General features: G+C 33.6%; 1 protein-coding gene and 1 pseudogene across 1 annotated transcript; both read right to left on the reverse strand.

The window, feature by feature from the left end:
- Nucleotides 1-2,156: 2,156 nt before the first annotated feature.
- Nucleotides 2,157-10,473, reverse strand: LOC132751434 (uncharacterized). Its single transcript, XM_060741588.1, has 4 exons — nucleotides 8,789-10,473; nucleotides 7,675-7,849; nucleotides 5,183-5,366; nucleotides 2,157-4,619 (listed from the first exon to the last, which is right to left on the reverse strand). The coding sequence occupies exons 1-4, from the start codon at nucleotides 8,821-8,823 to the stop codon at nucleotides 3,304-3,306; spliced, it is 1,710 nt and encodes a 569-aa protein (XP_060597571.1). The 5' UTR covers nucleotides 8,824-10,473; the 3' UTR covers nucleotides 2,157-3,303.
- A 583-nt stretch (nucleotides 10,474-11,056) lies between these two features.
- LOC132751436 (mucin-2-like) lies at nucleotides 11,057-16,880 on the reverse strand (annotated as a pseudogene).
- Nucleotides 16,881-17,701: the final 821 nt, after the last annotated feature.

The raw sequence follows: 17,701 nt of genomic DNA on the forward strand, positions 1-17,701 counted from the left end.
GAAACATCTTCTAGTGAGTGTCTACAAAGTTTGTTCAAATAAAAGCCCTGGGGTCAAAATTGGCCCCGCCCCGGGGGTCATTGATTTTCCTAATATGTCTAGAGCAAAAACTTAAAATCTTCTTTGAAAAAACCCAAATAGCTAGAGTTTAGATATTAAGCATGAAACATCTTCTAGTAAGTGTCTACAAAGTTTGTTCAAATAAAAGCCCTTGGGTCAAAATTGGCCCCGCCCCAGGGGTGTCATTGTTTTTAACTATATGTGTATAGTAAAAACTTAAAGAAGTCTTCTTTTAAAAAGCCCAATGAGCTAGAGCTTAGATGTTTAGCATGAAACATCTTCTTATGGGTGTGGGGGGGGGGGGCTATATACAGGTGAGCGACCTCAGGGCCATCATGGCCCTCTTGTTAGAGATATTATTTGTGTGTTTTAGAGGTTAAGATTGATAAATAACCATATTTCTTTCACTTGAGTAGCACCTCTATACGTGGGATTGTTATTTTGATATGTTGGAAAAATGTACCACTAGTCATAGAGTATTGCTCAAAACACATTGTTTATTGTTGAATATTTAAGATAAAATGTGTTCAAAAATGTTCTGTAAACATAATATATATGCATCTTAACTATGAATGCAACAATGAAAATTGTTCGGCGTTATTTATGTTATCAATCTATGAATTCCATTCAGAGCCGGGAAATTAGTTATATTCTGTCCAAGTTCTAAGGAAGTGTTTATTTTAGAATATTTACTTGATAAAAAAAATCACCACTCAGGCGAATGTGTTTAAAAACTCACTGATAAAAATTGAAAGAAATTCCACACTTCATCATGTTTATTTTGTATAATAATACTACTTAAATAACATGAAATCAACATTTCTCATCCTACAGCACGTGCGTGGTAGCACGTGCGCACGCATTATTCAACCATTTCCGGCATACTTTGGTACATGATACTGGCGAGGAGATCAGGATAGCGGAACTTGCCAACATGTTGTAAATATGAAGTTTTCAGTATACGACAATAGTAATAGGAATACTTGTTTTTTTATGGGAAACAAAGTTGCCTAGTAACTTTAGGCAGTTAATTTTATTTAAAGAATGATTACCGTAGTCCTCATATTTAGCACCCGCCTCACTTACTTAGAAAACTTGTGATGTGAAGGGGTGGTACTTAAAGAGGGAACACACGTTCAGCTTACGAACTAATCAAGTCAAAACTAAAATTTTGTCAGGCAAAATAAAAAAGGAATATCTGTGCAAAACAGTCATTTCGTAACTTGACGAAAATAAATGAAATAATGTGAAAGTTCATTAGCTATATCAAAATACGTGGGGCGCTAAATGAGACGAATACGGCTCTTTGTATAAGAGTAAATTAATTTTAGAATTGTTTTAGCCATAAAGGTTTAGTACTTTTATTTTTATTTAGATCTTGTGAACTTGTTGTGTAAATGTAGTGTTACGTGTATATTGAACTCTATGTATAAAGTTATTTATTACATAATACAAATTTTAATGTATTGTTAAAATGTACTACGAAATAGAAATAAAATAAAATTAAAATGAATGGTTTCAAGTTTATTTGATCGCAGAGATGCATCCGATTTATAATGAAATTGTTAAAGGTACATGCATTAAAGCGGTTCTCAGTTTTTTTTGTTGGAAAAACAATTCTGTGTTGTTTTGAAACGAAGTATTTCTCACCCACGCGACAGTGACGTTCGCTTCTAAAAATAGAAGATCGGAAAACGAATCGCTTTAAATAGTAATTTACATGTATCGATTGGTTTCCTTATTATTTATGTAGATTTCATTTCACACCTTAATTCCTTTGATTTGAAAGTCATATGAAACGATTTATCTAAAAAATGTCCATGTTATGACTTTTATTTGATAATTAACTTGGATTGAACGTAGGCCTATAGTGTAAAATACATTCTTTGTTCACCTAAAAATTAATTATTTTTCATTACATGCCGGAATGCCGCTTTAATCAGATCTATAGTGATGTACATATATACCTGCATTCCCACAATATAAACGATCAATGACTTTGTGACTTGTGATTGTTTACTGTAAATGTAAATACAGTACGACATTTGTCGTCTGCTAACTTCAAATATCAATATATCTCGTATCATAAGTACAAATGAACGGATTTCATCCAAGTTTTCGAAATAAGAAATATTTTTGTTGGCCTTTCAAACGTTTACAAAATCTGTTGGGGATGTGTTATCAAAATGAAGAATTTGAGACGATTGACATACGGCCGCCACCCTTGTTGCGATTAATATCAAATTTCTAATTTCAAGAAAAATTAAATAATACTATCAAACGGAGTAAAATTTACTTACACCATAGTTTGTCATGCTAAATACAACACAATTATACCTAGAATTAAATCGGAGAATAAATTTAATACAACGACAACAACAACAAAGAAACAACAACAAAAACACAAAAATAACAAACACCAGCACCACCACCATCAACAAAACAACACACAGATGCACGAGGGTAACATAGCAATTATCAGTATTGCACAAAAAATCTTTATAAAAAAATCCTCTATTTTTTACTGAGCGCAATACAGTTAGTCAAAATATGAACATTTACTAAATTCAAGAAATCAATATTCACCTACATATCATGCCCTTGTTTCATATGAAATGATTCTCGTCTTCAATATCGCAATTGTAACAACATTTGCCAAAATTGTCTTTCTATTCTAGTAATTCTTATAATTCATATCTTCCAGTCTATGTGACCTTCGTACAGATACTCTAAATATTGTCATTAAACGGGTTTTATGATATAGGGAACACGATCAAATATTGTTCATAGTCGATCAAAACATTCCACGGTTTCCGTTTAATTTTACGATGCCCTGTTTGGGCTAAGTGAACGTGCGACAAAATCCATTAAATTTTGCTATAATTTTCATCTCGCCTAGCAATGTTTCTTTCATAACAAAAAATGGCGTCACAGCGCATCAAAATCTCGCATGTAATCCGGCGACATTGTATCTGTCTCAAACAGAACATCATTCAAACTAATTGTCCACTCACACTACAACAGTCTACACAACAATGTTTGAAGTTTAAAATGAACACTTTATCATCTATAACGCCAATTTGACTTCCCGGAAAGGAACCATTTCACAGAATATGTAAATTGTTTATATTTGTATTCTAGTAGCTTGTACGATTACTCTTAACATTTGTCTTTGGAAATGTTCATGCGAAAACTATGTGCATTTCAACATATTACAGAAACTGACATATTTATTAGTCAAACTTAACTGAAAAGTCTCAAATCTTTCAATATTTTACAAACGTCAATCAAAATCACAAGTCCCAAAGCAGTACCAATAACCATTGCTCCTGAAATTCCTAACCATTTACTTTTAACACGATTGTCCGGTGCTGAAGTAAGTTTCCGTCGTGTGGCTGACAGTTTTGATTTGTCCACTCGCATTTTCAGAAGCATTTCATAAAAGTCTTGATATGTAAAATTGTGTGTGGATAATACCGGAATTTCACATGAGCATGGCGAAGCTTTCGTTTTTGGTGTTGTTAGCGAACTTGTGTTGTTTACAGGTGTGTTCGAAAAATTGGAAGTGGAACCTGTTGATATAGTTGTGATAGTAGTCGGAATATCAGATGGCGATGCTGTGTTAGTAGGAATGTCAGATGTCGTTGTGCTAGTAATAGGAATGTCAGATGTCGTTGATTTGCTGGTATGAATGTCAGATGTCGTTGTTATGCTAGTTTTAGAAATGTCAGATGTCGTTATTTTGCTGGTAGGAATATCAAATGTCGTTGATGTACTGGTAGGGATATCAGATGTCGTTGTTGTACTGCTAGGAATGTCAGATGTCGGACTTATGCTGGTAGGAATGTCAGATGTCATTGTGCTGGTAGAAATATCAGATGTCATTGATGTGCTTGTAGGAATATCAGATGTCGTTGATGTGCTTGTAGGAATATCAGATGTCGCTGATGTGCTGGTAGGAATGTCAGATGTCATTGTGCTGGTAGGAATATCAGATGTCATTGATGTGCTTGTAGGAATGTCCGATTTCGTTGATGTGCTGGTAGGAATATCCGATGTCGTTAATGTGCTTGTAGGAATATCAGATGTCGTTGATGTGCTTGTAGGAATATCAGATGTCGTTGTTGTGCTTGTAGGTATATCAGATGTCGCTGATGTGCTGGTAGGAATTTCAGATGTCATTGTGCTGCTAGGAATATCAGTGCTTGTAGGAATGTCCGATGTCGTTGATGTGCTGGTAGGAATATCAGATGTCGTTGATGTGCTGGTAGGAATATCAGATATCGTTGATGTGCTGGTAGGAATATCAGATGTCGTTGATGTGCTTGTAGGAATATCAGATGTCGTTGATGTACTTGTAGGAATATCAGATGTCGTTAATGTGCTTGTAGGAATATCAGATGTCGTTGATGTGCTGGTAGGAATATCAGATGTCGTTGATGTGCTGGTAGGAATATCAGATGTCGTTGATGTGCTTGTAGGAATATCAGATGTCGTTGTTGTGCTAGAAGTTGTTGTAGTTGTTAATTGTATGTTTGTTGTTTGAGTAGAATCCGGCTCTGTAAAATAGATAAAATTAAAACATTTAACGAATAGAAAAAAGACTTCTGTCTTGATAATGAAATAAATATGCAAATACTAAAGATGAATAAGCGCTAATTTTCTGATTTTGTTCATCACATGGTAGAACGTTTTCCAATGTTTTATTTTATCCACTAAGACCACTGTTAGTAAGCGAGTTGGTTTATGATTACGAAAATATTATTAAGACTACTTGGGTTATTTTATAATAAAAAATATCAACAAATTTCAATTGGCCGTTGACTTCAAGCCATTAGCTCTCACCGTTATAGGTTCGAGTATCGCTAGGGGCTATGATTCTTTCATGTGGCGAAGCTATCCAGCTCTTTCAAGGAACGCCGGTGGTTCTACTCAAGAAGCTCGTTCGTGCCTGAAATAATGCACGGAGGGTCACCTTAGGTCTTCCTCCACCATAAATGCTGGGAAGTAGCAATATGTCCATTAAAGTGTTGGTTCGACGTAAACACCAACACAATTTGCTTACTTTTTATATTCTTTTTTTCCACTTTTGCAACATAACATACATGTAACATTGTCTTACCAAGGCTCATACATTCGTCTCCCATATTTTTCAAAACCAAGCATTCACCGTAAGGTCCTTCAGGGAATGTGTAAACCGGCTTAAATTCAACTCTAACAACTTCCGGCGGATCAATTTTGTTTGTATTTTTCACACAAACCCATCTGTTATTAGGATCTTTCTCTACAATTTTACCGTCTGCCATCTGTGATGAATATCATACAGGAATACATAAACAAAATACATGTATATAATTCACATATATATATAGCAGCCTTCACCTAATACTTGCTTAACTTATTCTTTTTACAATTTGAGATATCGTGACAAACGGTAATTAAAGCGTTAGTCAATCCTGCAACCAACATGTACGAAAGACCGGTAGGGCCAATCCAATTTAATGATTTCACAATTTAAAATTCGCGAATTCCCGTTTTAAATATACGGAATTCACGATTTCAGCTTCATGAATTCACGATTTCAACTTCACGAATTCACGAGTTCATCTTCGTGAATTCATGATTTCAACTTCACGAATTCACGATTTCAACTGCATAAAGTTACAATTTCAGTTTCACGAATTCAACTTCGTGAATTCACGAATTAAACTTCATGAACTCACGATTTCAATCTCATGATTTTATTTTAGTTGAAATCGTGAATTCATGAAGTTGAAATCGTGAATTTATGAAGTCGAAATCTTGAATGTATGAAGTTGAAATCGTGAATTCATGAAGTTGAAATCTTGAATTCATCATGTTGAAATGTCCCCACCGGTCGTTCGTAAACATGGTTAGATGTACCGGATGTTCAGATGCCTGTTTAGAAAACATTTCGCACCACCTGGGTAGTGGTTAAAGTGTATAAATAAGTTTATTCTCTGTTTATATTGGGATTAAAATTTATATTGGGATTAAAACGAAAGCAGAATACATAGAACGATAGAACTTTGTTAAATATATTTCATTGAAAGCGAGTGTTGCATGTGTGAAATCATTGCCAAACCAACTAAAACCTCTCCCAGAACACTTTTTACGTATAATTTACATCTATATCAAAATACATGTACAAAAATAATCTTTATTACAAATATTTCAATAAACGGTCATAAAGTTATGAAAACAGCATAATTTTACTGTTATATATACATGTATATTTATTTATTAGCTATAGCTTTACTCTGTCTAATTATAATTTTTCTCCATTTCTTATTACAATAATTTTCTGCCTATTGTATCGTGATACAAACAATTTCTTAAATTGGAGAGAACGTGTTAAAGGGACCCGGTAGCCCACTCGGTCACCTGGGAACAGTATACCGATGCCCCTCTCTATGTTGACAACTAATAAAACAATGATAACTTAAATAAAAGGCAACTAGACTTAAAGATATACTATGCTCAACTTTGATATTGTCTCTTTTTAAATATAAAATAAGCATGTTTTGACATCACACAAAGAAGAAATGTTACGTTTATAGTTCTACACACTACAGGTGGTCACAACATGAATAGACAGTATCACTAAAAAACCTAGCAATCAGTATTTTAAAGAAAAATAGCAACTTTTCTTATCTATAATAGGGAACACAGCATAGTTTATTAATTCTTTTATTCAAAATAGACATATTCAGTAAGAATTTAATAGATTTCAATAAATTCCTGTGACTCAACGTTGAGAATAGTATATCTAACAGTCTAAAGTAAACAAAATTTTACAAGTATGACGCTATGTTTATATAAAGTAAAAGTTTAATTATTCATGCATCTGTAGATAGTATATCATTGTGCAATATACTTGTAAACGAGCTTGAAAAGTGAGAGAAGTATTGTAAACAAGTTTTCACGAAATGCTTGATAAATTTCATACGTGCACTCGAAAACCAAATGTAATATTAAAGTGACTCTACTGGGATTTTTTTTGACACGATGGCACCGAACATATTTGTTCACTTTTTTTGTATAACGGTATGTAGGTCTGTAACAAATAACTCGTGTGCAAAATTTCAGTTAATTTGCTTACTCCGCTTCCCAGGGATAGCCAGTGTTATTGCGCAAATTCACCACAAATTAAAAAGTGTTTCAACTCTTTTCATTAAATTCTGCCATAAAACGCATAAGAAATCGATTATAAAATTCGAGTATATTTATAAATATTTTCTATTGTATAGTTTCCCATTTAAAGGTATGAAATAATTTCATCTTTTTTTATTTTAGGCTATTAGACTCAGTGGAGTTCCTTTAACTTGATTAAAATTAGTCTTTTTCTACAGTAACTGATAAAATTAACGTGGTATGAATCCTGTCTCACATATAAAAAAAACAAATATTTTTATCTTTAGCCTTCAACCTGCCGAAAACGAACGCCTGGCCAGGCACTTCCATTTTTTTGTATCTTGATATGAATTTAACCCCCTAAATGTTCAAATAGACTGTTCTGATTTCAAAACAGGGCAATTCTATTACAGAAATTCAGCGGGTTCAGGTCTAATACAATATAAATTTATACATTACGTGGATGGAGAATACACTTCGGGTAAAAGTTACGTTAACAGTCCACGATACATCAGTCTGGTTGAGCGTAAATTCACATGCACCCGAATATTCGTATTTGTTACCATTTGCTGCAGACGGCAAAACGATGATGTGCGGAAAGCAATGCCCAAATTTTGAGGAGCAAGATAGACAACTGTAAAAAATATTGAAAACAAGCATTATAATTATGAATGGCATTAACGGTAATCAAATTTGATATATTTTCAAATAATTACTGCATAGACATGTACATTATATGTACATTGTTTATACATGTATATTTTTCAAAATTATTTGCTTGACATGGCACAAATACTGAAAATGTATTATTATATAAATAACCTAACAATCCTTTAGTATTCAAAGTGGGGATCTCCGTGATCGAGTGGCTAAGGTCCCCGGATTCAATCACTTGCCTCTCACACCTTTGTGTTTAAAATCTTGTAAGGGACTATTGATTCCTCCAGGAAATGGTCAAACAAGTTTACGACAGATCGGTGGTTCTACCGAGGTGAAGCTCGTGCCTTTAATAATTCACGAAAGAACACCTGAGGTCTTCTTTATCTAGTAAAGCTAGAAAGTTGGTATTTTGTACATGATCTTTGCGGCGCCTTGACAGCGTCGGTGTCGCTTTTAAGCCAACATAAACAGAACACATCAATACATTAAAGGGACTCCATTGATTTTGTGTTTTTACATGACGAAAATGGAAGTAAGTTTCGATATTAATGTTCCGTTTGATGTAGGTCTAGACTAATATTTCAGATCATTCACTCACTCCGTTTTTCCCAAATGATTATTCCAATTGTGAAAAAGGTCTAAAATTGAAAAACGTTGCAACGCTTTTCACTCATAGCCAAACACTATGATTTTCAATTTATTCCGAATATATTTTTTAAATATCTTTTGCAAATTTTTCAGTTTCAAATGCTACAGTACTGATGATCTAAGTAAGGAATTTAAATTTTATGTTTCTAAGGCTTTTGACCGCTGTGGAGCTCCTTTAAGACGGAAAATGCATATGTGAGCAAAAACAAAAAATCTAGATTTATTACGCTACTTATTAAGGTATAAAATACTTAAAATGACTTACCAAAGCGTTATGACAATAAAACGAAATAGAATCATTCTCCAATTATTTAAATATAACACTGTAACATAAACAAAATGCAGTATTAAATATAAAAGTATTAAAAATAAATTATGTTTTTTTAAGCATACACAATTTTATTATTACATATTCAATACAAACGTACAAATACAAATGACTTATTTTTGTTACTTTATTCGCTTTTTACTTGTTGACAAATAGTTTTACGACGTTTTAAGACGTTCTCATGAAGTGAATGTCGATTTGTATTCCCATTCAAAGTTATTTGTATTATTCCGGAAAGATTTGCGCATAAATACCGGAAACGCACCGCTTTGAGTGTTTGAACATGCAAACTACTCCATTTAAACTTTTCCAGATATCTTTAAGTGAAACAAAGCCCTAAAACGAATGTCTCACAGCTCAGTAAGACAATTCGTCTTAAGGCGTTTTTTAATCTATAAATAACAGCCAAAGTCAACACTAAATCGACATCTAAAAATAGAACATGTGCACCATACAGTAGCGAGCCAGTTTTAATGATCTTTTTGTTGTGTTTGATAATTTGAAAAGGTCAACTTTATTAAGGGCACAAATTCAATCCAAACACCCTCTTACGGAAATTTATGTTGCTATTTTGGGCACAATGCTCACAGGCTGAAAATGACTAACATGACATGTGAAGTAATCACACCACAGTAAGGTTATAAAATGAGTGTCGCGACATATACAATGAACAAGATTTGACCATTTCTTCTCATTCACCTCCTGCTTAAGCATGATAACAAAAAAGGACGACAAAAGACTTAAAAAAGGCCCGCCTATGGGTCACGTCATCCGCCATGTTTTTTGTCGGGTTTCCTATATAGAATTGAAATACTATCTTCATGACTATGCGAAGCTGGGAACCAGGGACTCCTGTTTGGTAAATAGTATTCTACTGTAAGTATCTTCCGTTTGCCCCTAGTTTTTTTAAAATTTAATTTTGCCCCCACACGACCCGACCTTCTAGTCCCCTTCCACAACACCCCTTAACATTTTTAGGCCAATCATTAATCGTTTCTTTAATTTTGCTCTTGGTTTCTATTATTTCCTATTATATATTGTCATATTAATCACCCCGTCTATGCTTTGACTTGTCCCCTGTTCTGTTTTTATTTTGGTTCTGCTGTGCTCCGTGCGGTTGTTCTGTGTTGCTGGGTTGTGTGGGTGTTCATTGAACGTCGGCCTTCCTTGTTGATCTTGTTTAAATATTTATCTTATAGAAAGAAACAATTGCTGTATTGTTGAGGAGAGGTCTATTGGATGAAAACAAAATCAAATACCCGGCTGAACAACGAGTTCTCGCAACTTTGGTAATGCTAATACTTGTATTTGTACTGCTAACATAAGATCGCTTAAGCATAGTTATAATATACCATATCTTTCAAACCGTACCGTTTCTGTACATCTTTAAGTGAAATTGCCATATTTCCATAGATATAATTTGGTTTCATATTCGACAAATGCGCGCATCTATATTTGTCTTTGTTAACTAACTTGTAGGTATCTTAGTATTTCGATTTGGAATCAAGGTTTCTATACACAAGGTTATATTATATGTTAAGTTTTGACAATATTATAAATTATGTTTAAACCTTGAATATATTTCTACTTTAACTGTAATTTCTATATATATGTTTATGCTCTTCAATAAAAGTATCTGTCTATCCTTGTCTTCATTTGAAAAAAAGTTATAAATTTCAGAAGTAAGGTATACACATTTGATTTTAATACAATAGCTTGAAAAATGTTTCAGCCACAGTAGAGACCAACTTTTTGTAAAGAGTAATACGTTCTTTTTATTTCCCGATGACAAAGCAGCCTCTATTAATTATTGATGTCTTTAAGACTGATAACATTGTTTGAAAATGGGCATTATAACGTAACATACTTTGGCTAAGTGACCATTAAATGACCGACAAGCTGCAAATCTTTATATGTGTACATGTACTTTGATTTAACAATGATAGAACTCTTCAATAGTTGTTGATAAATTATTCTTTGATTCCCTAAACGTTACCTACAACAAAATGCGACAGTACTGTTTAAACTGTTTGATTTTTAAATTAAAATATAAAGTCGTAGTAACTACAATATTTATGTACAATGAAGTCACAGAATTTTCTTTAAACATTTTTGAAGGTTTGACAATTTTTATTTTCCTAGTAAAAGTTATTGAAGGATCGAAATATACCTTATGTTTTTTTGTTCATACTAGTCACACTGTAAATTGTCGCGTTGTTTAGTATTTTAACATCAACATAAACATTGCTTAAGAAAGCTTTAATACCCCCACCCACACCCGTATTTAGTAAAGATACTATTCTTAATGATATATAATTACTTCAATACTATTGTCAATAACGGTTACTTGTTACCGTATTCCGTTTCACAAAAAATGTAAATATGTCAAACAAAAAGAAAATTCCTGGAACGACTGAAAGACAAACAATTCCGACAGCTCCTATTGCGGCACTAGCGGGCCTATCATCTTGAGCACTCGTCAGTTTTCTTCTTGTTGATGACAAACTTGTTTTGTTAACTTTCAGCTGTTGAATCATCTCCTCAAATTCGGTTTCGGTTATCGGCTCTTCTGTTTTGTGACATGTGCAAGTCGGTGACACTGTAGAATTAGTTAATATATCCGAAGGTTGAGTGTTTGTCGCATAAGCTGTGGTTGATGACACTTCCGAAGATTGAGTTGAGTTGGTAATATCTGTAGTATTTGCCGTGTCATTTCTTTCTGGATGGCCAGAGTGAATTGTTGTTAGACCAGAAGTACTTGATATCACTGTAGATTGACTTGTAAATGTCATTGAAGTAGATTCTGCCCCTACTGTAGTTCCTGTTAATAAATTGTAGTTTGAGGTGGTTTTATGTGGTTCTGTTGTCGTAGAGGATGGTTCTGTAGTTGTAGAGGATGGTTCTGTTGTTGAAGAGGATGGTTCTGTTGTTGAAGAGGATGGTTCTGTTGTTGAAGAGGATGATTCTGTTGTTGAAGAGGATGGTTCTGTTGTTGTAGTGGGTGGTTCTGTTGTTGAAGAGGATGGTTCTGTTGTTGTAGTGGGTGGTTCTGTTGTTGAAGAGGATGGTTCTGTTGTTGAAGAGGATGGTTCTGTTGTTGAAGAGGATGGTTCTGTTGCTGTAGAGGGTCGTTCTGTTGTTGTAGAGGGTCGTTCTGTTGTTGTTGAAGGTGGTTCTGTTGTTGTAGAAGATAGTTCTGTTGTTGTCGTTTCAATGGTAGTTAAGGGTAGTGAAGTTGTCAGCTGCTCTGTGGTTGATGACCTCATTGTAGTTGGTGACTGCGTTGTAGTAGCATTTGTGGATACCGGAGATGTTAAAGGTAAAGGCGATTCCTGATCTGTCGCAAGCGTGGTACTTGTGTGGTAGATGAGCGAGTAGAAGTTGAAGAAGTTGTTTCTGCTGAATGGAAAGAAAGGCTCGAAATATTTGGATAACTGATAGTTGGAGTAGTTGAATCCGTCTGCGTTGGATCATTGATAATTGAAGAAGTTGGAATAGTTGAAGGCATCGAAATATTCGGATGCGTTGGATCATTTGTAGATTGAGAAGTTGGAAAGGTTGAAGACATCGAAATATTCGGATGCAATGGATCATTGTTAAATGAAGAATTTTGAAAAGTTGAATATATCGGATTATTCGGTTGCGTTGGACCATTGATTATTGAAGAAGGCGGAGAAGTCGAAGACATCAAATCCTTCCGATGCGATGGATCGTTTGTAGACAAAGAAATTGGTGAAGTTAAAGGCGTCGAAATATTTTGATTCGTTTGAGCATTGATATATGTTGAAGTTGGAAAAGTTGAAGACGTCGAAACATTCGGATGAGTTGGATTGCTGGTAAATGGAGAAGCTGGAAAAGTTGAAAGCGTCGAAATGCTCGGATAAATTGAATCATTTGATGTTGAAAAGTTTGAAATAAACAGTGTTGTTATGTTATATGCCGCAGTAGATGATGTTTGGTCTGAAGTTATTAGAGGCTGTGTGGTTGAGCCTTCTCTTGTTCTAGACGTGGTAGTTGACGTGATATTGGGCACGATAGTGGGCGTGTTAGAGGTAGAAAGCATGGAGGTGGTTGTGGGCGTGGTAGTGGTCGCTGACGCGGTTGTTGACGTTGTAGACGAGGTTGATGCTGAGGTCGATGTCATCGTCGTTGTAACATCAGGATCTGTAATATTTAACTGTAACAATATATTCAATAAAATCAAGAAATACATTTAAAGGTATAGGCTATTATTAAAACTTAAAACAGTGTGACGCTTATTTATACTTTTATTAATACATGTATCCGGAAGAACTGGGAACAAAAGTAAATATCAAAGTGCTTTTGACCGGTGAAATTTAAACACTGAAAATGATCAATAATTTTCCAATGAAGTATGTTCCGAGTATATAACTCTTCAGGTTTATGACAATGCAAGATCGATGAATGAGCGCCACTTTATAAAGTACTAAATATATCGCAGAATGCGAGCCAGTATAGACGATATTCACGCTATTGTTTATTCATAAATTCAAATTGTAAAAACGATTTTTTCCTGTTTCAAAGTCGTTCAGGTTCATACATTGTTTGAAATCAAATACAGATACAAATCTAAAATTTAACGTATTGTAATTTACCAACTCTTTATATTATCAACTTTTTATATTCTTCATGAATGTATTTCAGGTTTTGCGCGCTACAAATTTGTCATTTAGGATTCAATGAAATGTAAATGTCGTTTTTTAGATTAAAAGACGGACAAGTCCATTTAAGATATCAAACGTGGCCCGAAGTTGATTTACAGTTTATAAATATCTAAAATAGAAATTACCAAATGAATTCATGTGTATACCGTATGTATATTATCATATATATTTTTAGTCCCCTACCAGTTTACCGGAGGGGACTTTAGGTTTACCCTCCGTCCGTCTGTCCGTCTGTCCGTCAGTCCGTCCGTCAGTCCGTCCGTCCACAAAACTGGATCCCGCGATAACGCAAAAAGTACTGAAAATATTTTAATGAAACTTGATATATGGATAGATGGCAGTATGGAGATTATGCACGTCTTTTTCATTTCTTCCTATGTTGAAAATTCTGGTTGCTATGGCAACAAATAGACTGAAAATATGGCAAATTTTACACATAACCTGGATCCCGCGATAACGCAAAAAGTACTGAAAATATTTTTATGAAACTTGATATATGGATAGATGGCAGTATGGAGATTATGCACGTCTTTTCTTTTCTTCCTATGTTGAAAATTCTGGTTGCTATGGCAACAAATAGACTGAAAATATGGCAAATTTTACACATAACCTGGATCCAGTGATAACACAAAAAATACTGAAAATATGTTTATGAAACTTGACATATGGGTAGATGGCAGTATGGAAATTATGCACATCCTTTTTTATCTTCCTATGTTGAAAATTCTGGTTGCTATGGCAACAAATAGACTGAATTTCAAGATTTCTGATTCTAGTTTTTAAGTTTTTTCACTATAAGTTCTTTATTTCTTAAGGTATTTTCTTCAAACTTTAAATATAAGTTGCTTGTCATCAACCACATCATATGTGACAAGGTGTACAACTCTAGCACAAAATTTATCAGAATTACCTCCCTTGAACTTAAAATTTTCATGAAAAAAACATTGTTTTTTTTAATAACTTCTTTTTCTGAATGTATCTACTTCAAACTTCATATAAATGTTTCTTATTGTCACTCAACATTTGTGAATGTTCAATACTCTAGCAAGACTATTTCCAGAATTATGCCCCTTTTGAACTTAGACTTTTTTTGAGAAATTGGTAATTTTTACTCCAACTTCTTCAATCATGATAGGATTTTAAAAATGTTTTATTTTGATAACAGGGATGTTTAAAAAATAACTTTAGAGTGTCCTTCAGTATGTCTGTCTGTACATATAAAACTGTTTCCTGTGATCACTTTTAAAGAACTTTTTCAACAAATTTACTTAAAATAGGAACCTAAGTGAATGGCCAATGGCCCTTCAGACTGTTGCTTGGGCTCTTACCGGTAGGGGACTTATGGATTGCTTGCAATACTATGATAATTGCTTGTTTTAATTTTGTTTTTATTTTTCTAACTTTTTTTGAAAAATACTAAAATATTTTGTTAGATTCTTCAATGCCATTTCAATGTAATCTATAGTAGCAGTTTTTCTTAGGACAGACCGAATTATTGATATAAATGGTATATTAACTTGTGGTCCAACCCTTTTCCTTTCAAAAATGCATTTTTATGTTTTATTCTATATATTTGCATTGTACATCTTGCAAAAAATATTAGAAATAAAATATGTTTAAACTAATTATAGTGTTTCTTATTTGTTTCATATGGCATCTTTGAAATTAAATCTCCAAAATAAAACATTATGATGCTTGTCGTAGCGACTCAAACTTCTTACCATAGGACAGGCATTGTGTCTGACTATTTGTCTGGACAAAGCAGTCGCCTACTGGGTCGCCGGGACTTTCAAAGTCAACATTAAATTGCAAGAAGATTTCTTGCGGTCCTGGTTCCGGAAATTTGTTAGTGACGCAAATCCATTTCCCACTTGGGTCGAGAGATACGTCTTGAGCGATCCAAAACTGAAACAATTTAAAATTGTTGAAGTATTGAACATTTGAGCTATTTCAAAAAAAAAAAGGAAACAAAAAATAGCAGGAAAGCTACATTACATGTTTTGACAGTACTATCATTTGTTAGCAAGATACAAAGTAAAATACACGACCATATCTACGCCGTACGCAAGGAATACATGCATTTCCAGACAAAACAATAACATAGGATGAATGCATTCCCGACCATAGTGTATCCATGCTAATTTTGCACATTTAGGTTTAATGCATTCATGTAGAAAAATATTTCCCACAAGATCCTTTCCTTATATCACAAAAATATTATTAAAGTCACTTCGTTTTGTCGAAAATAGTTAAACGCAAAAAAGCCTGCATATGGTTCCCTTAGAATATGATCAGTATAAAAATAGAACAAATGACCTTAATAATTCAAAAAATTATTCGCTATTATCTTTATATTTAAAAAAAATTTAAAAAACATTAAAGTCATCGCGAATAAGTTTTTGAAACATTAAAGTCATCGCGCATATACAAGTTTCTGAAACATTAAGGTTTAAGGATTTATGTTTCTAAAACTTATGCACGATGACTTTAATGTTTAAAAAACTTATTTGCGCAGGCATACATTTTGTTTAATGAACATATGTAAAGTTTATAAAACCTTTGCCAAAAAATGCGTCCCGTTTGGTAATTGATTAGAAACATTTTACAATTTTTCTACAAATAATCATAACGAACGGATATCTAAAGATGCTACCGTAAAAAATAGACTCAATGAAAATGCAAGGTCTAATTATACGCACTATTTATACTATAACTATACTTGTTCCAGGCTCCATCTTAACTTTTATCTGTAGTTGTAGGAACCAGATAAGCAAGAAAATAAGCAGATTTTGTATTCATTTAAAAGATACGAAATTTTTAGACATCCCCCTTTTTTCCTCAACAGACTTGCCAAAGTTGAGAGTCATCTACACGATCATAATTGAGCCGCGTCACGACAAAACCAACAACATAATGGGTTTGCGACCAGCATGGATTCAGACCAGCCTGCGCATCCGCGCAGTCTGATCAGAATCCATGCTGTTCGCTTATCAACCCTTTTACAAGTAGAGATTCTGCATGATAGCGAACAGCATGGATCCTGATCAGATTGCGCGGGCTGGATCCATGCTGGTCGCAAACACTGTGTTGGTTTTGTCGTGACGCGGCTCAATAAACAATACATGTAAAGAATGGGCGATGAAATTAGAGATCAAATCATATACACGTAGGCTATACCTGAAATCCGGTTATTTCTTTATCAAAAGTGATGTTGACGGTAAAGGAGGATTCTCCAGTGTCTAGAGGAAACTCGCACACTCCTTTAAACCGGTACTTACTGCCGCTTGTATATGTAGGTGTCAATACTGCATGTGGGAAACCATGAGAGAACCGACCAAGATAGGCGAAAAATACTGTCAAAATAGATATGAAAAATATATGACTGCAAGTTATAATCTTTTTCGTTTCTTATATATCAACGTATTAAAGGAATGTGTCTAGCAAAAAAAATCTGATTTTTTTTAGATAAATTTAAAAAAAAAAAGATATATCTCCCCTCCCCCAAATAAAAAAAAAACAGAAAAAATCAACAGCAACAAAACATGAAAAGCGCTTCAAATACGTTTCCTGAATAAACGCTTCATTTATAAAATACTCTCTCTAGTCTTGCCCAGAATCCTGAATCCATTTTTTGCATCACGTTTTCACAATTTAAAAATGTAAAAAATGCAACAGAAAGAGTACAAAGGTTTATTTATGTATTTTTTTATGATATAATCATTTTATAAACAAAAAAAAAAAACAAAAAAAAACAACAAACAAAACAACAACAAAAAACACACAAGATAAATAGACCTATTGTTATCATATTCATTAAATAATAAATAACATACCAACATAATAAAACCCATGTATATTCTATTCGTCCAAGTAACATTTTAAAACATTTTCGTTCTCAAGTTTTTTAAATTCTTTTTATCATATAAAATGATCATTTCTTGCAAATAATAATAACTATCAAACACAATGATTTCACACATACGTTGTAAGATAAGATTTAAAATTCTAAAATGTTATAAAGGTAGCATTTACATTCGTACTTTTAAACAAATTTCTGGTTTCACATTACAGTATCTTCGCACCGGAAACCAGTTCTTTTTCTCATTTTTCTCTTAACATGTAAGTAAACAAAATAAAGTGGTATATTTTATTTGAATTTCGACCT

Source organism: Ruditapes philippinarum, unplaced genomic scaffold (assembly GCF_026571515.1).
Source record: "Ruditapes philippinarum isolate M1 unplaced genomic scaffold, ASM2657151v2 ctg2066_1_1_1_1, whole genome shotgun sequence".
Lineage (NCBI taxonomy): Eukaryota > Metazoa > Mollusca > Bivalvia > Venerida > Veneridae > Ruditapes > Ruditapes philippinarum.

Coding starts and splice junctions, on each gene's coding strand:
- LOC132751434 (XM_060741588.1), bottom strand. CDS start 8,823: ATGATTCTATTTCGTTTTATTGTCATAACGCTTTG. Junction 7,850..8,788: donor TTTATTGTCATAACGCTTTG/GTAAGTCATTTT, acceptor TATTTTTTACAG/TTGTCTATCTTGCTCCTCAA. Junction 5,367..7,674: donor GAAGTGTATTCTCCATCCAC/GTAATGTATAAA, acceptor TATTCATCACAG/ATGGCAGACGGTAAAATTGT.